Source organism: Diadema antillarum, unplaced genomic scaffold (assembly GCF_040938485.1).
Source record: "Diadema antillarum isolate AM-2024a unplaced genomic scaffold, OU_Dant_1.0 scf00000087, whole genome shotgun sequence".
In the NCBI taxonomy this organism is placed as follows: domain Eukaryota; kingdom Metazoa; phylum Echinodermata; class Echinoidea; order Diadematoida; family Diadematidae; genus Diadema; species Diadema antillarum.
This window is the reverse complement of record NW_027270976.1, coordinates 1409523-1435491: the sequence shown is the minus strand read 5'-3', so window position 1 is coordinate 1435491 and position 25969 is coordinate 1409523. Positions and strand designations below refer to the sequence as shown.

The 25969-nt window shown below is 38.9% G+C and overlaps 2 protein-coding genes across 3 annotated transcripts in view; one reads left to right on the top strand and one right to left on the bottom strand.

The window, feature by feature from the left end:
• The window catches only part of LOC139718038 (eIF-2-alpha kinase GCN2-like), a 40811-nt gene extending 36819 nt beyond the window's left edge, over positions 1-3992 (top strand). Inside the window, exons 34-38 of the mRNA XM_071629527.1 lie at positions 88-235; positions 822-887; positions 1323-1370; positions 2129-2262; positions 3932-3992. Coding sequence (XP_071485628.1) covers positions 88-235; positions 822-887; positions 1323-1370; positions 2129-2262; positions 3932-3992 — 457 coding nt within the window. The remainder of the gene's footprint in view (positions 1-87; positions 236-821; positions 888-1322; positions 1371-2128; positions 2263-3931) is intronic.
• Positions 3993-9057: 5065 nt separating this feature from the next.
• On the bottom strand, positions 9058-19225 carry LOC139718017 (protein ZNRD2-like). 2 transcript variants are annotated; one of them, XM_071629503.1, is made up of 5 exons: positions 19134-19164; positions 15930-16305; positions 15209-15401; positions 12969-13053; positions 9058-12418 (listed from the first exon to the last, which is right to left on the bottom strand). In XM_071629503.1, exons 1-5 carry the CDS (start codon positions 19162-19164, stop codon positions 11880-11882), a joined length of 1224 nt encoding a protein of 407 aa, XP_071485604.1. In that variant the 3' UTR covers positions 9058-11879. The 2 variants fall into 2 exon arrangements, with proteins under 2 accessions (XP_071485604.1, XP_071485605.1); XM_071629504.1 differs by lacking the exon at positions 15930-16305 and having other exon boundaries at positions 15209-15381; positions 19134-19225.
• Positions 19226-25969: the final 6744 nt, after the last annotated feature.

The window sequence follows — 25969 nt, the reverse complement described above, 5'->3', positions numbered from 1 at the left end:
TGAAATATATTCTCATTCCAGTAGTGGTAATGCATGCTTAATTGTCTGTCTTACATGATGTGCTTTAATATACATATCATCCTTCAGTGAGACCACAGACCAAACTCCACAGGTAGTGAGTAGAAATAAGAACACCATAGACAGCATCCCAAGCACCATCCTCCCTCAGTACAGGGTACGTTTTGTTACCATGGAGAAGTTAGACAACAATGCACGGAAGAGAAGCGAGTTTCAGGTGAGTCACTGATCTACTTGTAAACCCTAATCTATTGTTTGTTTCCTTTTTCTCATGAAGTGTGTAGGAACTAATTCCAACCTTACCCTAGTTGTGGGGGAAAAAAAAAGAAAAAGATGCTCCTAAATGGATTATGAAAGCTAAGTTTACAAGGAAAATACGTCTGTATTGCTAATGTGAAGTCTTATGAGGACTTATGTAAAAATGAATTAGTTCTGGCAAAGATCAACACACTGATAGCAGGCAGCTTCTTTCAAGGAATTGTGACACTTCAATTCCTTGCACACAATCCAAACTCCCCTTTATTGTCACACCATGAAAGAACAGTTTCCTCTTTCTCATGCATTCATCTCTTTTTCTTTGTGTAAGTCAGATAGGAATGACTTTAAAACTCCTTTGCAAGATAATGTTCTATCATTAATTTTCCAAATAAGTTACTATAATCCATTATGTGCAAAGGTTTGTGACAGAAGGGGATAAATTTCAGTGTATAGTGTAAAATTTTTCACATGTCCTCATGGTCACTTTGTTTCTGTGGATCATTTATTCTCGTTCTTGCCTTGGACTTTTGTTTTGTCGTTGATAGATTCAACTCCGAATAGAACCCATCCTTGCCATGTTTTCATCTCGATGCACTGTTCAAGTCATTGCAGTAAGTATATCAAATTAACAGCGGCAACCCATCAAATTGTATGGGATGGAGAAAGGTTGAATTAAAAGTAGACTACTTTGCTGGAGTTATCTACTTTCCTATAAAGTATCATTATTTTGATTTCAATGTGGAAAGAAATCTATATCTGTAAGATCCAGGAACACTTTCTTCGTGCAGAATATAGAAAAAAGATGTTTTGTGATTTCTTGCTCTCATAGTCCAGTTTTCAAGGAGTATTCTCTCTCAAAATAACACCTCTATAATTATGCATGTTATTATCTTGTCTCCTCCAAGACGGCCTTCAGACTTATGGTGGAATCGTGAAACATTTTGACTTGTTTTTTAAATCTCTGCATCTAAAATGTAGGAGTCTTGTAGCTAAAACTGCTGACATTTTTCATGCTGGACATTTTCTGTGCTTTCTCCCTCTGTAAGGTTGATCTTCCCCTGAGTGTGCTAAAGAACATGGCAGCAATGATAGAGGTAAGCCAGACTCTGCAGTATGGACCAGCTGTGATATGTTTACTGTCTGGCATGATGGAACTGCACTTTATTTAGAATAGAATAGAGAACAATGATAAGATTTCTGACACAGCAATAATGTTGCACACTGTGTCCTTGCCCTGTATGTATTTTATTTTTTAATCCCAAATATTATTGTCCAAAGACCAGGCATTTACAGTCATGGTGTTTTTGTTTGGTTTTTTTTTTTTTTTTTTTTTTTTTTTTTTTGGGGTGGGGGGGTTTGGTGGGGTTTTTTTGGTATCAAATGTATTTTGTTCTTTGTCTTCTACTTAAACAGGGGCTAGTTTCAGAAAGTGCAACTGTTTGACTAACAGCCTCAGTCTTGGTGCTTTAATAACACCTCTCTGTGTTATCTCTACTAAAATCTGAGTTTTTAAGGCAATAATGTTGTTTGAGTGAGATGTATATAGGTGAAAAAAAGAAAAGCTGTGCTGGAATGACCCATTTATGCATTGACTGCAGTCAAAACAGTAAAAAGCAGTATGAACAACTATGAACCAGTAGACCAATAATCTGTGCCTGAACATAAGAATCATAACATCGGACTCTTATAAGGAAATAATTCAGCTAGGTAATAGAGAGACCTTGTTACTGTATAGAGAAGTGAAAGTAAAGCCCTTAGGCTTCATAGTCGATTACTCATCAAACATAAACATTAATGATGTGTACTCTATTTCTCCATTGTTTTTACCCCCATCCTTCCCCTCTGTGTAAAGTTTGATGGTGATGAGAGTTCCTTCAGAGCAGGAATCAGCACGGTGACAGAGAAATACAACAAATTCAGACATTACATCAACAAAATCGCTGATGAAATACTGGAGCTGAAGGAGAAGAAAGAAGAGAAGAATGGGTGAGTCGCTGATATCAAATTTTAAATACTTGATTTTATTGATGGATTTGTGCATGTCGTCAGCTAGGAACCAAAAGGGCGCTATCAAGATTTGAGCGTAGATAAAAGCGAAACAATCAATTTTCATGAAACAAAAAGTTTATTTAATCAACATGGGTAGATTTATAAGAATTATTGCAAATATCAGGTGAAATACTGCCCTTGTGGTTTAAATTTGTAACATTTTACTGAAAAATGAAAATTATGTAAAATTGACGCCATAATGTAGACGACATCAAGCTCTATAACATGATACCAACAACTTGATACCCCCCAAAATTGTGATAAAGCCCTTCTGGTTCTAAACCGATGATGTGTTACAGTAAACTCCAACACAGCAGGATGGATTTCTGAATGGTAGTTGTAGCTGAAGTATAGATAAAGCTGTAAAGAATAAACTGTAGAGGGCTCCCTTTAGCAGACTTCTACACTGGCAGGCCTCGGGGGGAACCTATAAAGATCCACTGTATATTGTACCATAGTGCAAAGGTAGACAAGTCGCTGTGAGGGATAGGTGATTATGGATTTATGTAGATTAGTTGTATTATGCCCAGTATCTTTTGTGACTGGTTCAGGGATATCAATATTGCCTACACCCCAATGACCTTTTATGGAGATAATTTCTTTAAATTCCATTAAATGGCAATACTAAACTGGAACTTAATACTCATGACTTAATATTCAGGAAAAGTTTGTAGTAAATGTCAGTGTGCATGTTTGGGGTCATGGGGCAGGATCCCATGGAATACCAACAATATGTACTGTATATGCCATATTCAGCAAGTCTTAATTCTTTTTGCGAATCACGACTTTCCAACAATATTGGGAGTGGTTTAATTTGCAGTCATATGAGTAACATCAATAAAAGGGTATATCAGCATCAATCACTCATTTTCAGGAGGCAAAAGTAGTGATCTTGCATTGATAGCAAAAGTGCTATAAGCGTACAAAAAAGCGTTGAGAATTACTAATACTATGATGTGTTCCTAAAATGCTTCCAAAGATCAATGGAATAATGCCGGCATTCACGGTACTAGTACTAGTTAGTACGATGTACGAGAACACATACAAACATGATTTAGACACGTGCACGATTATGTTCTTGTTACATACTTGTATGTTGTACCTGTACTGCTATGTAAACATGTTGGGATCAGAGGTAAATTGCACGCTGTTAAATTTGTGAATAGCACCCGACTCTTGCAAATAAAAACCCTGTGAAAATATATGGCAAATACAGTATCCTACTGTTTATGACTACTGTGTCAGTAATATACTCATCAGGTAGAGATCAAGAGGATAGGTGTACTATTGGTAGATAGACAGATAGATTGATAGATAATTGAATCAATTTTTATGAATAAGCAAATAGATAAATTAGTAAATGAACATGCTCTCGTGCAGTGATTGCTCTGTGATAGACAGTGTCACTGTGAACACTAAACTTTATCTCACTTATTTACTCCGTATTACGCACTCAAGATAACTTGTGCAAGAAATCAAATGATTGAAACCAGGAAGTTGGCAAATTTATGATCATGAGACTATGATAGGTATAAAAAGTAAAAAGCTATTTTTATCTCAGATGGAGAGTTTGAAGTATTTTTCCTTTCTATATCTTTCTCATCAGGAGCAGTGTGACCTTGGTGCTTTACTCCTACAGAGAAGATGGCTTCAAGGTCATGTTATGACCATTGGCTTACGGTCAGTGAAGACAGGAGGGTTTTCAAGGTCATGTTGTAAACCCTTGGCTGCTGGTCAGTAAAGACATGAGTTTTTAAGGTGACCGTCATGTTTGGACCCATGACTAACAGTCAGTGAAGACAGGACGGTTTGAAGATCATAAAATGACCCTCCCTTGGTGCTGACACGGAGGATTCCGTTTGTTATGGACCTTTGGTTTGTAGTCAATGCAGACAGAGGTCATTTATGTCCCAGAGCTTTGCATGGGCCAGGTGAGGACAGTCTCAATGTCAAGTTACAACTCAGGAGTTAGTGGTCAGTAACTAGGGGACAGTTATCAGGTCTTACTGTGACAACTGATGGTCATGTTTGAGATGGACTGGCAGGAACACAGGAATTATTGGAATATTTGACCTGTGACCTTTGACCCTCTGCTGCTAGCCATCCATGGAGAGGATTGTTTTCAGAATCAGTACAGCTGACAGCTAATGATGAGGTGACAATGTGTAGGTCAACAAACTTTGATTGCAGCTGAAGCAAACATGACATTTGATGGTTACTCCATGACTGACTCTACTGGTGAGCAGCAAGAGAGATATTAGATCATGTCACCACTTATCAGAGGTCTCTATACTTTCAGCTCTGTGTCATCAACTCACTCTAGTCCTTGTAAGAGACTAGTGTGTAAGAAGTTATGTGTACAAATACACCAAGCCATACCAGTTGGAGGTTAACTAAGTGAATTGCCTCATTCTATGTGATGGGATGAGGCTGTTATAGAAGCAAGCAAAGAGTGTTGTCAAATCTGTTGTGGGGTTGTTTTTCACCCCATTCAGAACTGTGATGGATGATTGGCAAATATTTGACAGAAGCATGAATGAAGAGAATTGATTTGTGTACTGTAATGGGAGACCAAACAAAGATCATTGTGATATTATTTCAACAAGTTTTAATCTTGGATATGTCTTTCTAGTCTTTGTTCTTAGTACAATGGGGTTTAGGTGGACACCATGCAGAAGATATAGAAATTGTACTGAAATGTCTGTTTTGGTAAACTATGGTTTAACCTTGATCAATCTCTTCTTGAGCTCCATCCCTTAGAACTGCAGAAAAGTTGAAATCTGTTTTCACCTTGGGTTTGGAGGCAAAGTCTTTAATCCACAAGTATTTTTTTAACACGAAAAACCAACTTAATAATTGACAGTTGAGTAATGTAAAGAAAAATTCAGAGTTTATGATTTCAAAGATAAATCAGTTTGAAATGCCAAATAGTACAATCAAACAACATCAGTTTATTTAACACTCAATTTTGGTTTTGTTATCTTTAAGGAAGACAAATCAGGTGTCTTTGTAGATAAAGCAAATTAGAGACATCAATGCAAGGTTTGCCCAAAATTCTACAATACGGGCATTTCTTCTTGTTTATACAATGTACTGAGCACACATCATTATCATAAATCTTTACATTCGTGTATGTATCATGAACTTCATTCCAGGCAAACATACCAGACAGTTTTATTGCATTCCAAGTGAGAACCTGCATGATGGTGAAAATATTCTGATTCTTACTGAATGTTGACTACATGTTGGATTATCTCAGGACTTGCAACTTCTGGGGGGCATGTCATGAAGAGTCTTGGTCGGATATTTTTCTTACGAACTGTTACATGCTACTGAAATCCTTGCATCTGATTGGCTGAGAGTAAATTTGTCCGACAACTTTGTCGGACAAAATGCTTCATGAAATGCCCCCGCTTTGCTCTGACTCCAATGAAACCGTACTGTCTAGGCAGGTATTGTGTGATGTGTGTGTTGGCTTCCCTCCTGTTAACTCATGGGTGATTTATGTCTTAAGAATTATTTCAACAAGCAGTGTAATCTGAGTTATGCAGGTCTGAAGCTGTCAACTGTATAGCTTCACTGCAGTGAGATGAAGTAGTAGAGGTCATGATCGTGACCTACAAATCCATTCTAGGCATTGTCACTTGTAGTCGCAATTACGTTTATGAGTATTGATTCAGCCTTGAATAATACAGTGTCCATGTTTGCAAGCTGGGTTAATATTTGTTTCAAAATGTCACAATAACTCTTGTATTTGCTTAGTCAGTTTTCTCTCCCTTTTTTGAGCCAACCTGTTCTCAAAATAAATGTTTGTTGTGTTCAACTGAAATGATTTGAGGCAATTCACAATAGGAGACTGTCTTGGACAAAGTGAGGCTCCTCTTTTTATTCATTTTTTTTTTTTAAGATCTGATAAAGTAATTTTATTCAGTGCATGTTTGTAATTCTGAGGGTGTTCAGGAGGAATGTTATCCAAACACACACACCCCCCTAATCACGCACACACAAGTCACCATATGAAATTTCTTATGTTATTAGGAAACCTCCTCACAACATATTTGTAGGGAACTGAACACACATTTGAGCTGCTCACAAGTACAATGTACATGTATAATAAGCTTCTTTCAACAATATTAAAACCTGTCTGCAGTGGTCACTCAAGAAGTAAAACAACACCGTTATGCTTGTTGTCCTAGCCAGATCATAACTGCTTTTCATCAAAATATACAGTAAATTAATTCATATTTTGGTGTGAAAAAAAAAAATGTTCTGTGATAAGACTAAACATGACTTTGTCATCAACATTTGATTTCATTTGATCTTGATTGATATGAAAGTCAGTGAAGCTAGAGATTGTGGTTGTAGCCCTGTTGTGGACCATCCTAAGGGGATTATATGGTCAAGATCAGCCAACTCAATACCAGTACACTGTATCCTGTAAATGATTGTACTGATTATATTGCCACTGGACATGCCACTTCTATCCACAAACCTTTTTATGTTCAGTAATGTTACACACACAAAAAAGAAAAGTGTTTGCTTCTTCCCCCCCCCCCCCCTTATTTGAACATTACTGCAGAACGTCTTAACATGCAGCAACTTAGTTGGGCTTGTCATTGGTGCTACTGTATCTTATAGTTACTCTGTCGTTGCAAATGTACATGAGTGGTAATATGGGTGAGATTAATGTTTCTTATTCCAAAAGTTTGTTAAACTGATGACAAAATGGGGTTTGTAAATCCAAAAATGAAAAGATTTGAGCATTCTGAAAATGAAAGAGCATATGTTAGTTAATCGTAGCTGTTTGTTGATCAACATTTAAATAGTTTGTCATTTGAACATTCATCATAAGATGGAAGAAATTAACAAACTATTGGATAAATGGGCCGTAATCATAAAGTAGTATGGAGATGGTACTGACCAACTTTTTGAGAGGAAATTTAAAACTCTTTCCCCCTGAGTATATTGGCTTTGACAAAGAGCAGGCAATGTACTGGATTAAATGTGACCCGCTACAACAAAATGGTCCTAAAGTCGCGCACGGTCGAATCCGTGAAAATCAAGTTTGAATTTAGAGCATCAAAATTGGTCAAAACTTACGGTTTTCTGAATTTGACAAATTACTAGAGTCTGACATGTTTTCTATCACCTGTCGAAATTTTGAAGCAAAATGATGAAAGGAAAGACCAAAAAATAGCGTTTTTCTGGGCCATGTTTTTTGGCGTTTCAACGAAGCAGAAACTGGTTCGAACATTTGGATTGAGCGCCACACATGGGCTCCACCCCTAACAACGACCAGAGTGATCTCATTGGTCAGTTTGCTGCTTGCCGCTAACCGAAGCGTGAAGCTCGCACACTGCCCAGTCGACTGGTGCGTGCGGGCGGGTTGCGCTATGCCTAGCCGCTTCTCCTGACATCCTGGTCACTGATTGGTCGGTGAGGAGACCGCCGACGCTGTGTTTGAATGAGCATTTCGGGGGTTGCTAGGGCTTAACTTCTATTGTCCGGAGGTGAATACTGACTTGCGTGTCTCTTGATTGTGATTGCGTCGCAAGGAGAACTTTTAGGGCGCTTTTCTCGAAACAGTGATTCCCAGACGTCTTGACATGCTCTCTTTTAAACATCGATATCTCCGCAGCCGATTATTTTTATAATACGTGTTATATATCAATTTAAAGCAGAAAGATTAGGGAATTGTGTCATGCAATTTTCAAATAATCGACCTCGCCCGACTTTAGGATCATTTTGTTGTAGCGGGTCACAAATATTATTAGGATGATGCTAATGAAGCAGTATATGCCACCAATATCATCCTAGCAAGGACTATGAATGTTGAAGAGATATACTGTGCTTGTATATTGTGTATCTATTCTGGCCCGAGTTGACTACTTTGGTCTATATACATAGATCTGATAAATTATGAATTAAGACTGTATTTACCATTTGAGTCAGTAAGTATGGCCGTCATGTGTTCAAAGTGGTGACCTCATGACTATTATTTATGTGGAAAGCTTGATATTTGCAGCTGCATCCAAAGCAATGCACAATCAAATGTAAATAATGTAACATAATTATAGTAATTTATTTTAGAGCATTGCTGTTAGTCTCTCATCTGTGGATCTGCTCATTTAATATGTTGATACTTTGTTTACCCTGTACTGCTGTAGTTGTATGTGTAACATTTGAGAACATTGCCTTATTATGTACTCTTCCCATGTAATGGGAAACTCCATGCTTGGACAACTGTCATCCAAAAGTCTTGAATATATTGATTGCACTTTTTCGTACGAGCTCCTAGTAAATTTAGTTTTGTAATTGTGTGCTCTATGTATTTTCCCACTCTGTGTTCATGATAACGAGAAAAGAAAGAAGGGGAAAGAGAGTTTTAGAGAGAGAGAAGGGGAGAGGAGAAAAGAAGATAAATTATGTTGTTTTCCATCTCTTGTCATTTTTAATGCATTAGAAGCCCTTGTCCAGTAGGATTATATTCATTCTAATCATGTGTCAATATCATTTCTACATAAATCAAATGGTAACAGTTTAGAAAGACCAGGGAATACTAGAAACAGAATATACTTGACTACAATTTAATCTTTTGAATAAGTGGCCTCAAGTTATAAATACGTACAACAAATCAAATGGTATAGATTTTGATATAACGAAAAAAAAAAAAAAAACTGGCGGTGGCAAGGACTTCATTATAGTGGGAGTCCACTATACTATGTACACACACAACAAAAATGACTGAACATAGAAAACTGGAGACATTTTTGACTTACCGACCCGGTAGCCTAGGGATATACGGGCGGTACAAATGAATAGATCTTTTTTCACCCCCCACCGGGATACATTCAAGAACCACAACTGGTGGCCATGCCACATGTCAGTGAATATATGCATTGAAGCATACACTCATCTGTAACGGTAGACTCCACTGGAGATTCTGTGACTGTTTGTGTACAGGAGAAACTCGCTATAATGAACACTTCTAAAATGAGATATCGGTTATTATGAGAACTGCTCAGTCCCAACCTTCTCGTTACATCAAGTTTCCCCTGTACTTAGTTGAGATCGGTGATATAAAGCTGTATACAATTTGTTGCAGAGATTCACGATCTTATCTGAGCCAGGCCATCCTTCCCATTCCATGGTATCCCAACACTACCAGGTCTAGAGTAAAACATAACTACAGTGGACTCCCATTATAACGAAGTCATCAGGACCGGCAGGTTCTTTCGATATGTCGAAATTTTGTTATAACCGAACAAATAAATGATAGAAAAACATACATTTTACTTTGTTGTAACCAGAATTTTGTTATAACCGTGTTCGTTATAACAGGAGTGCACTGTATCACTGGGAGGCTTCAATAAACACTTTGCTTTGCAGCTCTTTCATACTAAAGGGAAGGGGATAGGGGTCTTTTTTTTTTTTTTTTCTTAAATCTGAAGCATTTTCTTATGACAGTGCTGGCTAGAATATGCTGGACATACTTGATGCCATGAAATCTTGGTACATACAAATACATCATGTCTACAGGAAAATCTCCAAATATAAACTACAGCACACAATTAAATATGTCAGCAAGGTGATTTACTTTGGCTTACATGGTTACATGTACCAATGCTCAGAGTTTTTTAGAGAAAGAAGAGGTGTGCAGTAAAAATACTGTTAAATGGATATTTTCGCTCGACTAATTTTTTGCGCTAGGCTGGGTAAGAAAAGCTTTGCGTGTATGTAATTCTGCGGAATCCAGACATCAACTAGTGGAACATATGGCAAGCAAAAATATTTGTGTACTTTTATTTTCGCGCTGGTTTTGGATTGTGCCAAATGCGCGAAAATTTGAACTCCGCAAAAATTTCCACTTTAACTTTAGTCATATGTTATCATTATTGTAAGCTCACACCAGTCATAATGAAGTAAAATCAGTGGTCCTTGTGACCTTGTTATGACAGGGTTACAATACATTCCTGGAATACTAGAAAAATGGCCACATATGGTTTGAAACCAGCACATTTGAATTTATCTACAGTCAGTTTATTTTCTCTGATATTTCAAACAAAATATGACATATACAATCTTCCACTATCTTCAGAAAATGTAGTAATATGTGCTAAAAGTTTTACCTGTATCAGCTGACCATCACAAAACTTACCCTGTATCTGCCCAACGTTGGAAATGATTTTAAGGAGAAATGCGTTCATGATCAGTACCATCAGCCTCTAATGCATCAACATAATCACAAACGCCAGGGACATAATGCTATAATTCTATAATTGATATTTCCTGCCTAATAATATCTTAGAAACCCTTAAACAAGGGCATTCTCGCTAGTGCAATGCTGATGCAAAGGTTGTTTATCAATACTTTCCACGAAATGTTGATGGAATTCCAAAGTGGGGAGCAACCGACAGGGTGTATTTGATGACATTTCAGGACCTTTTGGAGTGTTTGCAATGGACTACCTTTCATTAAACACATGCCTACACAGGGTGTAACATAAGTGCTTGCCTGATTGCAAGGGGCAAGTGAAAATCAAAGTTGGGAAGTGTTTTGGAACAATGAGAAAAAAATGGCTGCCCATACTGGGCAAGCCTAATGTTTTGAAGCCACATTTTTTCACTCCCCTCCCCTTCAAACCAAAGAAGTCAACCATACAGAAGCCCAGAGATAATGACTGTGTAGAGTGTAGTGATGAAACACACTTTAATTTTATCTCAGCAATTTTCTAACATTCACGTGAAGAAGTCCCAATGCAATGCAACACCAACACTCAATCAAACCAAGTTTGTTCCTCCAATGTGTTTAGGCACGTGACCAACATAATTTGCTGTTTATTCAAATTATTGTTTTGTTATAAAGCTCTTGACTTCCAAGTGATTTTCAATATCATTTTCTTATATCTTTGGACTTTAAATTTCTGGCAAGTGAAATTTCTCTTCAGATTAAAAAAAAAAAAAAAAAAAGTTATGTAGTATCCTGCTCCATTTAGCTTGGTGCCAGAAATTTCCACATGGTTTGGCCAACATTAAGGCCGCTTGAGATTGGTGTGGTTGAATTCTGTCAGGGATTTAAATCCATAGACTCATTTGTCCTTCCTCTTGACTCACAAGGAAGCACCTGACAAAGCTGGGTGATAATGATGTCAAGCCCTCTATGAGAAGAGCACTGACAATAACAAGGCCACCTTGGATGGCTACCAGTAAGCCAAATTATTAAGATGTGACCAAACATGGTTGTCTCAGCCCTAGTGGCTAGGTGGCTGACTTCTTGACTTTCCAGTTATAAAATATAACCAAGAACAAGACCAATCTAACTGTAACAAAGCTCCTACATGATAAAAGTGTCTTGTATTATCAGTTATTGATATTGAACACTGCTTGCTGAGTGCACAAACATTGCCATTAATACATTGTACCATTTATAAAAGCTAGCTTGATTATTGGCGCAGGTATGGAGTCCACAGCTGTTGCAGCACTGCATATGAATTAATACAGCTGAGACCCTATCGTGATGTGGTTGAATGCATGATGCTGTTGTCTTTAAGCCAGCTATCCAGTTTGTGAGGCACCTTTCAAGCTCTCCAAGGCCTCTGCGCATGCCTGAATTAGACGACAGAGCTGAGTGCTAGTGTCCACTGCTCCAGTCTTTCCCAGCTCCTCACTGGCCCAAGTCAGCTTGTCCAGCACTGAGTCCATAGAATGCTTGACCACAGCATCTGCCCTGCTGGGACCATTTGCTGTCTCCTCGGCTCTCTGCAGGGTTTGGTGGCTATGCAGTGGAGGGTTATCTGCTGGGTAGGCAGGTGCTGAGTTGGTGGCCAGCCCAATAGCCTGTGGCAGGACGGTGGCCTGTGGATTTGGGGACGGGGTTGCTAATGATTGTATGTGTTGAACCCTGAGGGCTGGAGTACCCAGGGTGGTCAGTTCAGAATTCTGCATGGCACCAAGAGATGCAGTGGACATACACAAGGATGGGGTGACCAGGTCTCCTCCGTTGTGGTGTTCTAAGATTTGAGCTGTCTCTGGAGGTGTGGCCAGGATCAGCTCACGTTCTCTCACCTGAGACCTCGCTGCTTCGGCACTCAGTGCTGCTCCAAGATGGTAAAGGGCAGACAAGACATGGGAGAGTCACATCATGAAATCTACTTCAACCTTGGTACTGGAAACCTGTGTGCTACAAATTCTTAGCATGCCACTACTTCGCTTCTCAAGACCTCTACTCATTCATTTATTTCATTCCACTGAGCGTCATTCTTTCTATTGATTATACTTGTACATTTCACGTAAAGGACACTAGCTAAAGCATCATCACACAGTATATGACATATTTCATTGCCCTCCTTCTATACACACACAAACTGAAAAAAGAAAACGACTGGAGGTCTAAGACTTGCCTATATCTAACTCTGTATAGAATCTGTGAAGCGGCTCCCTCAGATTTTTTTCCCAGTAACTGGCACCTAGTACTAGTATCATGTACCATTTACATTTCATATGGTATATCATCTCTTTAGTGATTCAATGATATAACGTATCATTTATAATGGTGTATCATTTAAATGGTGTATCATTTAAATGGTATATCATTTAAATGGTGTATGATGTCATCAAACAGCTTGCTATCATTTTAGTACAAACCTGGATCATCCTTGGCGTGTTCTGTGTCCAGCTCATTACAAGCCACACAGTAGTCTCTCTGCTGTTTGTCCCTTAGTAGGATGTTCTGTAGGTGAGAGAAAAACATGACATCAAGGCCCTATTTTATCAAGATAAAGTTAGCGTTGATTGTGAAATCAACGCTAATTTTATCCAACTTGAAGTCCACTATAACTTTAAATCAACTGCAAGTTTCCGTTTTACGAAGAGACTTAATAGTCGATTATAGTTATAGCTCATCACCATCACTTAATCATTGATTTAGTCAAAACAAAAAACACGGGACGAGGCTGGTTTCCGGTACTGTCTGCTTAAAAACAACACAATACATTAAGCAAAACAAACAACAAAAACATGATCATTTGCCATGGCCACGGAGCGTAGTCTGCTAGTGCGACGCAGTATTATTTAATAGCGCTACAGCCGCTGAATTAGAAGTATAGGTTTGTAACAGAACCGCAAAATACGCCATTTTGCGTTGTATTGAAGTACTACAGTAGTAGGTCGATAGTTCTAGCACATCTCGAGCTCAACGAAAATCTGCGTACGCGCGTACCGTACCGTAAAGATTCCGCACACTATGTATAGGATCTCAGTAAATCTAATGTTATAACACTCAAGTATTCATTGACATGGATCTAAATGTACAGTATGAAGGTCGTGCAGGCCTATGCATTGTTTCACGCCTTAATTCAATAGGCTGAAGTCCTGTGTGTTTACGTGTACAGTAGCTTGTTTTTACCTCTACAGCACAGATCAGCTTTGTGAAGAATAGATCGCGAGTCTACATCAACATGTTGAAGTTCTAGACTTAGACGCTCCAATCTGCAGTACAATGTACAAATACGTGTTACGGTAAGTACAAACGACTCGCTGAATGTTACTTAGGCCTATTACTGGTTAGCCTAACTTAGATCTCACTGTCGTACTCGGTGCTATATAAGAATTAAACTCTTGATTTTCTGTATAGGCCTACTAAACTCTTAATTAGTATCTATTGACGAACTAGCTCTATGTAGGCCTACGCACGTCAGAAATAACTGGTTTCCTCTAATATGGGTTCTTTGGCAAGATATGCATTGCACACAGACGTGGTTCCAGTTACAGTACCATACTCGGTTACTTGCCCTTGCTGGCAATGGCTTGATTGGCAGGCGGGCCGAGGCGCCGTGCGCGCAGGCTGGGATTGAGACTGCTGTCTAGGGTGTTTGCGTGCAGCAGTCGCGTAAGCAATGCGTGCCGATCGTGAATTTCATGCAAAGAAAAGACCATAATTACATGAAAGAACCGCAACAAAATGTTAGAGAAAGGTGAGCAGTTAACAGGCAAACATTTGTGACAAGACCCCAGCTAGACTAGGAAAGTGTGACAGTCATCTTTCTTCTGTAAATTGCCTTACAATTGAGTCTACCTAGACTGTTTCTATTTAAAGTTGATATTTATCAACTGTTAAGTTAATCATGGATTTGGAGCAGTTGAGAAAACTTATATGTTGATTTTGGAGGAAGTTAAATTTTTTTCCAACTGTGGGTGTCTTGATAAAACGGACTTCAAGTTAACTTGGAAGTTAATCATAGATTAAGTGGACTTAGAGTTGATATGAGAAGTTAATCATAGATTATCTTGACTTAATGTTAAATCTATCTTTTCATAAAACAGGGCCCGGATCTTCAAAGTCAAACAGCCACCTTTCACCTGTATGTCACACATACAATGAAGTCTTCGCTTATCACGTCAGCCATACATTACTCCCATCGCACTTTCAATATGTCATTCATTTTGTATTCCTCTTCATCAAGTTCTTGAATATGTTAAGCAACTGATGACCCAGGGAAGAATCACACTGGTTTTGGTCCTCTACTACATCACTGACAAAAATCATATTAGTTTATGAGTTGCATTTTTTTTCTTCCATTTTACATGTTATTCTATCACAGTTCATTACATGATAAAGGAAACTACAAACGCATTATAGACACATACACTTCTTGTGTACCAAACATGTAGTTATTTCAAACTACTGGTACTCCAAATCACATTGCGTTAGGGCAAATCTCTTACAAAGTTTATAACACATTTTAATTCACAGAGGTGACCTATCACTTCCCTGTTAAAGGTCAGTGACTAGTGAATTTTAACCAGTGCATCCAACTTCTGATGAGAGCATTCTTATATTCATGCCGCTGAAATAGCTAGTTCCCGACCACTTCAGGTCTTCTTACCGAGCAGACCCCACAGGTGGTGGCCAGCATGCGGTAGCCTTTCAGAAGGTAGTCCCCCATCAGCTTGCTAATCTTGTCTGATCTCTCCTTCTTGGCTTGAAGGACTTTCATCTCAGCCTCCGTGGGTGGAATCCAGTCTCCGTTGCCACCCTCCTCCATCTGCTGCTCACGGCCTGAGGCATTGGGAAAATCACCACAAAAGACACAAGTAGTATAACGGCTGAACCAGGACATATATTTTCTCTATACTTCCAATAATTGCAGCATTTCTTTTTTAAACTGAAAGTAGGTCTCTTTCGAGGGCAATCTATCTGCTACTCTACATTATCACTCTACATTTTCGTTATCATAGCAAAAATGAATATGATGCATTTGCAACAGGAATGGTCAGTTCACGGACACATGCACACCAGTTTCTCTGAATGTCTGAAATAAAGAGCAGAAAATATTATGTCTTTTGTTTCTGTTAGGTTGTCATGTTTCTTTTTTTGTTTTTTTTTGTGTGTGGTCTTTTTTTTGGGGGGGGGGGGTAGTAGATGGGAATGTACAAAGCTACAGCAAATTGAATTGTATCATTTCTTCTTTTTGCCCTATCATCATAAGTGGACAAATGAAATCAAATGGCTAGGGGAAAAAAAATGAGTAGATGCCAAAATGAAATGCCTCCATTGCCCCAAAGACAGGTGTACAATATGTACCTCCCACTAAATGTAGACAAGGTTCTAGAGCCACGCCCCTTGATCTCAGCCCCCTCCTGGATCCCCCCCTCCGTCTGTCTCCCATAGACACTGCTGCCACTGTAGCCCCGCCTTCTTGGTGTAGCCTCTTCAGCTCTCTTGTGTAGGTTTTCCTGAAGCGCCACACACTAGTGACTGCCACCTTGTGGCCAAGCTCGCGGCTGAAGTGCTGGGCTGCTTCCAGGTCCCCAGCCATCATGGCGTACTTTGCGATGCGGGTGCGCATTTCAGGCGTGTATGAGTTGTATTTGCGGCCATGGGGCTTGATTGAGCGAGGCCCACGGGCGAGTGGAAGGGCATGCTGTACAACAATGTCCATGGCCATCTGGTTGGCAGCTGCCATGTTTATGCTCATCTCACCTTTAATGGAAAAGGAACCAACAAGAGAGGGAATGTATCTCTAAATATTCATTTTGGTGCGATACAGCTTTATTTCTCTCTTTGGTGGCTAACTACAGTTTGTATCATGCAATGACTCACTTTGTTAAAACGTGCCCTTCCACTCGTCACCACCACCACACTGCAGATGACATTTTGCATAGGATGTGTGTGTGTGTCTGTCATGGGCAATTTTTCATACTTACTGCTGACTTGTTCTACAGTACATGTCTTCAAGTATTTGTTACAGGAGCTGGGCATGTCAAAACTACAGCAATACACGTACCATCAAGTCAACTGTTTATCATTTGCGTCCAAATGGAATGCATGTAGATCTACTTGATTGCAACTGCACATACTCATAGAAGTTTATGCAAACACATCATTCTTTATTGAGGAATACAGGCTTGTACTGTAAGTAGAACATTTAAAAGAAACAGGCTGGAGCTGTGGACTACGATTTGTCTTGACTTTACAGAAGAGTCTTGATCCACGGTAAAGACATGATAAAGATCTATGCCTTACCACAGGGTGCCTGCACCCATGCTACACATTAGCAATCAAGATTAGGTTAGGGTTACGGTTGTATCTATGGTTAAATTACTTGAAGGACACTAGGAAGTCTTTCAGAGAATAAAAGGATGAAAGAACAGAAAGATAAAATGAAAGAAAAGAAAAAAAAAGGAAAGAAGGAAGGACGCAAGATGCTATCCCATGGCCATACTGTGGAAATCGACCCGCTGCTGTATCAATCACGCCTAAACACCATTTGGCATTTCATTTGGCGGGTTCTTTTTCACATGTATAATATAAAGTTTTACTCATTTTACTGTGCAGCAAGAAAGTCTCACCATTCAGACTGTGCTATAAAGTTAAGACTATGTAGGCACTACCATTGAACGAACGCCACACAGCTCCCTAACACTAGTAACACTAACACTGGGAGTGTCACTCGCTGTCAGTCGGGCTAAATTCCAGGGCTGCCAACCTTGAGTGAGAGTTTGGCGTGAAACACTGCGAGGGAGCGGGGCAACCTCCTGTCTAGCGCCTGGCGGCCTGCTGTGCGGCCATACGCACGTACATACGTACTACATACACAGTCAGTGCATGTAAAGCGATGTAAAGCACATGTCATAGCCATACATGTACTGTAATTTGCCAAAAGTACAAGCTACACTCACGTGGTATAGGTAGAAACCAATCGTAATCCAATAGCTCGTCTTTGCGCGTGAACTGAAAATGATTAAAGTACTATTGGTTAAGCTTTACACCCGCGCGGGAAAATCTCGAAATTTTAGGCTTGGGCATATCGATATTCGGAATATCAGAGAATTTAGAGAGATATCTATTTTTGTAGTCATCTAATGTACATTCCATTTTAGGGGTTTAGCGTGAGATTTCGTTTATCAGAGTGAGACAGTCAAAATTGGTTGAATTGCGTGAGTCTCACGCTCAATGCGTGAGAGTTGACAGCCCTAAAATTCACGAGTAGATCTAAACTAACAACAGTTAGCCTAGGTCTAACTTAACACATTACTGTCGTGAGTGACTCTAGCTCTAGAGTAACTGCGGCAGTAAGCGGCCATGCGCCCGTTCGCGGCAGGTACAACATACTCGGTAATATACCGCTAAACACAGCATTACACTGTTACATGCACACTACACATATACTAACACACAACCAATCAACAAAAACCAACCGATAAAATAGGCACAATCTCCGACAAAAGTGAAAATTTTTCACCTAAATGACAACATATCGTATCCAAAATATCATTTTCGGTACTTCTTAACATAACACAACTTTTAAGAAACAATGGTCCAAGAAACTGGATTTTTTGTCGTTTTCCCGATGTTCGTGGATTTGAAAACATATCCTCACGTAAAATGGAACTTTCGCGAGCTGATGTGGGCCGCCATTTTTTTCGGAAAGTGGATGTTACCATCGAAAAAAAATGAGAAAAACACGAGAAAGACATCAACAAGAATTGCGATCCTGTTTGCAGCCAGTGCATGTGCGCCCGCTATTTTCACGTGCTTTCGCAACGGGAATTGGCGCTTACGCAATGTTTGCGAGACAAGTGAAGGCGTTCAGCTGAAGATCGCGGAGCACGCGCGTATTGCATAGGGATTGTACATCGTGCCGCAAGCAGAGCTAGTCACGGCGCATATCGGCAAAAATTGTGCCGGGTTTTGCCCTGGTAAATCATGAAAACTACGTTTGTCATTGGTCGATTTTTTAATGAAAACAATAGCATTAATGAATAATCTTGGCTATGATATATGAAATGGTTGAAAATAATTTGGCTGATTTGTTTACAGTGTGGGAAAACTTTAACCTGCCGCAAATAGAGTATTTTACTCTAGAAGTAGAACTAGATTTAACACTAACAGGTAAAATTTAAGCTGCCATAATATTTAGTAGGCCTAGACAGACAGTAGTACAGTACAGTGGTGGGACCTATTAGTATTACACGACTATGCCAATGCATTGCGGTCAGGCAAGTTCATGTTTTGGCACATTGCTAATTCTGTCCACACAGGTGCAGCACATTCGAGGCACAGGCATGCGTATGCATGCACACCACATCCCACAGCATCATGCACAGAGCAGAGCACACACTCGAACTCGGACCTCACATCTGCACAGCCGACGTATAACAGTACATTATAATGCACGAGTGGGACTGATGCAGGACTTCAATTAACATTTCCATTATATTTTTTTATTTAAAATCCTTTACTATAGCGACAAGTACGGCAACAGAAGGTATCAATATCCATCGGTACAGACATGGGCAATTATTTACCTGATCCTGATGAAGATGAGCGGGTGTCCATGACGCCTTTCTCTATAATATATATATTATGGTCCACTTTCGTCGTAAAATTCTGTGAACGGGATCCGTTTATCACGCATGCGTGGCCAGCTAGCTTTCGGCGAAAAACAAAGAAGATAATATTACGAGTACAACAACTCTGTGAAGTGAAAACAAAGACATTTTAATCAGGGAGGTAGGCCTATTCGTCTCTCTCCCTCATCTCTGATCTAGCTTGTTTGATCTGTACAACCATTAAACCATTATTCCTGATTAACCTAAAGGAGAAAATAGAAGCACCTTAGACGGTTAATTTTCTATATACATACATTCTTGAGGAAGAAAGATTTGCGGTGACATTATGTAGTCCTTAACCGGATCGTTGTTTGGCGAAAGAGCCTAGAAAGAGGAGAAATGAAGAGGGAAGCGACATATGGGGGTTGTGAGGAGGGCAAAAAGTGAAGAGTGGGGACAATAATGGGCGACAAGTTGAAGTTGCACTAGTGGAGACGGTAGAGAAAGGAACACAGAGAGTGGTAAGGAAGAATAGTGTGAGAATCAAATAAGATGTTCGGACATCGTTGGAACTAATTGGAAGGGGAAAGATGAAATACTAGTAGAAGGGAAGAGGAAGAGGAAGGAGTTGAATGTTGGAGAATCATGGAGATAGGGGAGAGCAGTGAAGATTCATGAAACCAAAAGAAGAACGAAGTCGGCGAACAGTGTGGCTATGGAATGCGGAATCAATGGAGAAAGGACGAATAATCCCTGGCCTCGAAGGAAGGGTAAGTAGAGGAGAGATGAGAATATGTTGAGAGAAGGGAGAGAGAGAGAGAGAGGGGGGGGGGGGGGGGGACAAAGAAAAGAAGAAAAAAAGAACAAATTGAAATTCAAGACGTAAATTAGAGGGAGCTAGTGTGGATCCTAGCATTAAATGCTGAGGAGGAGAAGAAAAAAAATTGAGAGGAAAATTGATGACAGTTAAATCCTGAAAAGCTTCCTGTGAGAGAAATGCAAAAATGAGAGATTAAAATTAGGTTAAAGTGTAGACCTGAGGAGAGAAGACAAGAGAAATAACAGGTAAAGAAATGTGTAAATTAATACTAGTGGTCCTGAAAAGGACCGTTGGGTTGTATGGAAGGAAGAAATAAAAAGAAAAAGAAGAAAGAAGAGAACAGAACAGAAAAGAAAAGAAAAGAAAAGATAAGATAAGTAGTGTAGAAACAGACAAAAGTGTAAGAGAGAGAGAGGAAAGAGAATGAAATGAAACACTGAGTAAAGGTGCTAGTGAAAGTATATCAAGAAGTCTCTCTTTCTCCCTTCTCTCAACATATTCTCATCTCTCCTCTACTTACCCTTCCTTCGAGGGATTATTCATCCTTTCTCCATTGATTCCGCATTCCATAGCCACACTGTTCGCCGACTTCGTTCTTCTCTTGGTTTCATGAATCTTCACTGCTCTCCCCTATCTCCATAATTCTCCAACATTCAACTCCTTCCTCTTCCTCTTCCTTTCTATTTCATCTTTCCTCTTCCAACGATGTCCGAACATCTTACTTGATTCTCACACTATTCTTCCTTACCACTCTCTGTGTTCCTTTCTCTACCGTCTCCACTAGTGCAACTTCAACTTCTAGCCCATTGTCCCCTACTCTTCACTTTTTGCCCTCCTCACAACCCCCATATGTCGCTTCCCTCTTCATTTCTCCTCTAGGCTCTTCTGCCAAACAACGATCCGGTTAAGGACTACATACACATGGTGTCACCGCAAAACTTTCTTCCTCATTTACTTCACCATGCAAACCTTCAAACAACACATTCTTATCATCTAGTAAATTTAAATATCCACAGATAGATGATAAAGTTGACCTCATGATTGTAAGGCTCATTATTTGTTATCGTTATCATACTGTCACCATCGTTATTATCATTATTATCATCATTATTACTATTATCATCATTATCATTAATTATTGTAATTGTTTATCAGTATTGTATTATTCAGGGCCGGCGCAGCGTTTTCAAAAGTGTGGGAGCCCACTTCCGGGTTTCATGAGCTAACAAGCGAAAAAAAAAAAAAAAAAAGATCCTCAGCTCATCTCTCCCCGTCCCCGTCCACTTCCGGGTTTCTTCAGCTGAGGTGTTATAAAAACACCTTGATACCGCCGCCACCTAGTTTGCAGGCACAAACCCTTGGTGGTCGTAAAGGAGTCTGCGCCAAGACTACTACATGCACCACTTTGGCACTGTCCCATAGGCCCTGTGTTGAAGCTTCTCCCAAAATGAAAAAAGAGGCTGCAGTGTAGTGGTGCGTGTATTAGTCTTGGCGCATGCAGACTCCTATACGACCAACAGGGGTTTGTGCCTGCAAACTACCCGCCACCGGCGGTAATAACCTTACCGCCGCCATACTTCAAGATCTCTATCTATTTCTATTTTAGTGCCACTTACGTACTTCCTGGTTTAAAAAAGTGTGGGAGCCCAAAGTGATGACACCTTATGTATTCCTTTGTATGGTGCACAAAAAGTGTGGGGGCCCGAGCCCCCACGGCCCCCACGGCTGCGCCGCCCCTGTTATTATTATAATGAGTGTAAATACACTTGTTTATGATGTAAATAATTTTCTTGTTGAATTTATATATTCTTCTTCTGTATTCAAGGGCCAACGTCCACTAGCGTTGCTATTTGTTGGACTTTTTTTTTCCAAATTTGTAAATATGTTTGTACTTTCATATTCATATTGTTGGTAAGTTTGATTCTATACTTTCATGTCTTGTATTCCTGTTAATTGTATTATTATTATTGTATTCTCAATGATTGTATAAATTATCTGTGATTGCTATCGTGAACTTAAAAATTTGGTAATAAATCATTCATTCATTCATTCATTATCATTATTATTATTGTCATCATTACTATTGTTATTATCATCATCATTATTATTATTATTATTATTATTATTATTATTATTATTATTATTATTATCATTATTAATGTTATCATTATCATTATCATCATTATTGTTATCATTATTATCATTGATAATATTAGTAGTAGTAGGCCCTACTACGCAGCGTAGCAGCGTATCAACATCTCATCAATATTGCGATAACGTCCTAAGTTTCCTATTACTACTTGACCTATATAGAGCCTACTAGTAGGCCTACTTCATTTCTTCTTAGATATTGAGCTTTTATCGTAAAGGTGATTTTGATTTGTAATGTAGCACCTACAACTTTCATAATCAAAGGCAAATCCAAGAAAATAAAGCTGTATACTAGTAATTCTCACTTGATCGTGGCAAGAAGCAAAATAGTCAACAAATTTTAGTTGTACGACAGGGTGTTTGAGATCCCATTCACACGAGATGCTATGATGAGATCTAGATCCCCCTGACCTGGATCCCCTTCCATAAACTGGTTTTATTGTGATTCAAATACTCTACTTGTATAACATATTTCTGAATGAAATATTTTGTCAGTGAGTGAAATAAAACATAACAAATTGATCGTATTTCTCTCATTAGCTAGACTGCTGCGAAGAGTTACAAACTTTAGCAAAAATGATTTTAAAGCGAACGGATGACGAGTTGAGCATAGTTGCTGATTTATTCGCGCATATATAGGTCCTATACCATCTTCTTATATGACTTTTTAATTGGTCTCTGTTTGATATCACTGTCTGTTCTTATGCAATCATTTGAAGTGAGAAGAAAGTTGTTCCAAGGAAGTGAAATGCCGATTGAAGGCTGATTTTTTGAGACACGCACGTTATGAGTTGCGGGTTCAAGGTCAATTCATAGATCAAGGTCAAGTATATAAAATTTCACTATTTTTCAGAGTTATTCTCATTTAACCTGGTGTATACATGTATTGTCACAAAGATTTTCTAGGGAAAGATTTGGACTGGGCGGTCCAAAGTCCAGGTTAAAATGGGAAAAAATGCTAAAATTTCATCTTTTCTCCATATCTTGGAAGTTGGAAATGGCGCATGGTATCTCCATAAAACCTGTATATAATGACGCAGGTATATCGCCCGGCAACGACTCACCTTCGGAGCTATTTTCATATTTCATTAGAAGTTTTTCATTATGTCACAAAAACGTTGGAGACCTATTAACAGCCTGGCCACCTCGACCAAAACTATACCATCCACATTCACATCCTGAATGTCCACATTCAGTAACTATATCTTGCATCAACATCTTTTTTTTATGTGTGTGTGTGTGTTGTTAAGGTTTGCATGGTGAAGTAAAAATGAGGGAGAAAGGTTTGCGGTGACATTGTTCGTCGACTTTGTTCTTCGCTTGGTGTCATGAATCTTCACTTCTCTCTCCTATCTCCATGATTTTCCAACCTTTGACTCCTCCCTCTTCCTCTTCCCTTCCATTTCATCTTTCTCCTCCTAACGATGTCCGAACGTCTTACTTGATTCTCACTCTATTCTTCCTTACCACTCTCTCTGTTCCTTTCTCTACCGTCTCCATTACTACAACTACAACTTCCAGCCCATTACTGTCCCCCACTCTTCACTTTTTGCCCTCCTTACAACCCCCATGTCGCTTCCCTCTTCAATTCTCCTCTTTCTATAGGCTCTTCTTCTGCCAAGCAACGATCCGGTAAAGGACTCTAGCATCGGGCACTTGCATTGGTATTCTATATTTTTTCCCAACCGGTGTATCTCAAAATAATTACATGTATATTGTTATAGAATAGTATATCATTTACTCATTATTTATCTAGCGATCCACGTCCGACAAGCTTTGCTTTTTAGTGGATCACTATTTTCCATAATCGAATTTATTTTCCACTCGCCCACGAAGTATTAATACAGTGTTTTTCCTAAATATTGTACATGTTATATGTTGTTCTATAATTTGTCTCGTATATACATTACATGAATCTTGTGCAAACGTTTGAACAATGTTATTTCATCACATGTATACTTTGTACTATGTTTTTTGATTTTCGATGATTGGAAATAAACTATGATTGAATTGAATTGAATTGAATTTACATCATTGGCGGTTGGTCTTTGTGCTGCTGAGTCCCAACTTATTTGTACCTTGCATAGGTCCCCACTCACAAGCCTTGCTTCTTTCGGGATCCTAAAAACCATGTGAATTTTTGTATCAGCGATTTGTGTTATCTTGCTATTTATGATTGGTTTTTTGAATAAAATTGAATTGAATTGAATTGAATCTGAAAGATCCATTTCAGTTTAGATGAATAGGGAAGCATCTACGAAAGTACATTTGAAATTCAATGCGACAAAACAGAATCAAGACTTTAATTGATTTGTCATTAGGCAGGTCCTATGCTTAATGAAGGTGGACTAAGGATTAGATTTATATTGCACTGTAATCATAGGCCTATATATATTTTTTTTTCATGTTGAATTCGATTTTTTTTTTTTTTGGGGGGGGGGGGGAAGTAGACCCAGAATGCTTTTATTGCATTGAGTAAACGTGTCATAGTTAGTGTTCTGCAATGCAATATTTGCAAGACGTATACTGACATACAGTTATGGCAGATAGCCCATATACAAAATGAATACCTCCACTGTTAACACTTTGTCGTTGTTGTTTGCCGTGCGAGTCTCTTTCTGATTTGATTTGATTTGATTTGATTTGGTGCAGAGGAGAGATCAATTGATTGATTATGGGATGTTTTGATTGATCGTCCTGTGTCCTGTGTCTATCTTTGGTCAGTTTTTGCTGGGAACCGACCTCTACTTATCATTCCCGACAGCTTTTCGACTGAATAATAAGAGGAAATGCCTAACCTCGTGGGAAAGGAAACTTATGTAACACGTGGACGTTTTAATCAAACATGAATTATTGCAAGTGCCCCCATGCTGAAGGCCAATGTATATCTAACTGCTATTATTAACCATGTTTATCTGAGTTACATGTTTATGGACTATGCGATAGCATTGGAAAGACTATACTTAATCTATTCTTTCTCAGCATTCAATCTGATTTTTTTTTCTCCTACAAGGTTTATCTGCAGACAGGAAAGCATGGTATCTTTCAACCTTAACTACCACTCACTGCTTCTCACTGTCCTGCCCGCCCGTGGCTATGCATGGACTTCTTAACGAAGCCATATTAAAGCTGTATTTTCTTTATAAGCAGTATAGCCTAGGATAAATTTATGCTTAGTTTATTGAAAGATGGCATAGCGAGCGTCCATAATTCTCAGAGGAGTTGTGAACGCTAACGAACATGGTTTACACTTGAGTGATTCCAGGTTAGGGAATGATGCAAAATTCCTTCCATTATGCATTTCCTTGTAGATATCGTGGTTACAGTTTGTTACTCCGTAGATTCGGAGGTCAAGAGCGAGAGCCTTATTTCAATTTCAGATCAAAGAGCCTTTCGGATTAACGTCACGAGTCAATGTTCAGATTAACGAACCCGTTTCATTTTCGGACTATAACTAACATCTAGGTATATGAAATAGTGTATTTCGGAACGACGAACATCGTCCGTCAATCTTGATTTTGTCTTTTTATCCCCTTATGTGTTTTATTGATTCTCTTTCTTTATATATCATCATCTCCTAACAGGTGCCTTTGTTCTCAGAAACTTTCTTCATGCATGAAGAACAGTGTTCTTTTATCAACTTTTACAAAGAATTATGTACTTTTCTCATTTATCAAGTTCTACAAAGAATTATAATTCTTTGTAAAAGTTGATAAAAGACATGAATGAGGAAAGTACAAGGGCGTGTGTGCTTTCCTCATTTATGCACTTTCCTCATTTATCAACTTTTTCAAAGAATTATAATTCTCTGTAAAAGTTGATAAATTAGGAAACTACAAGG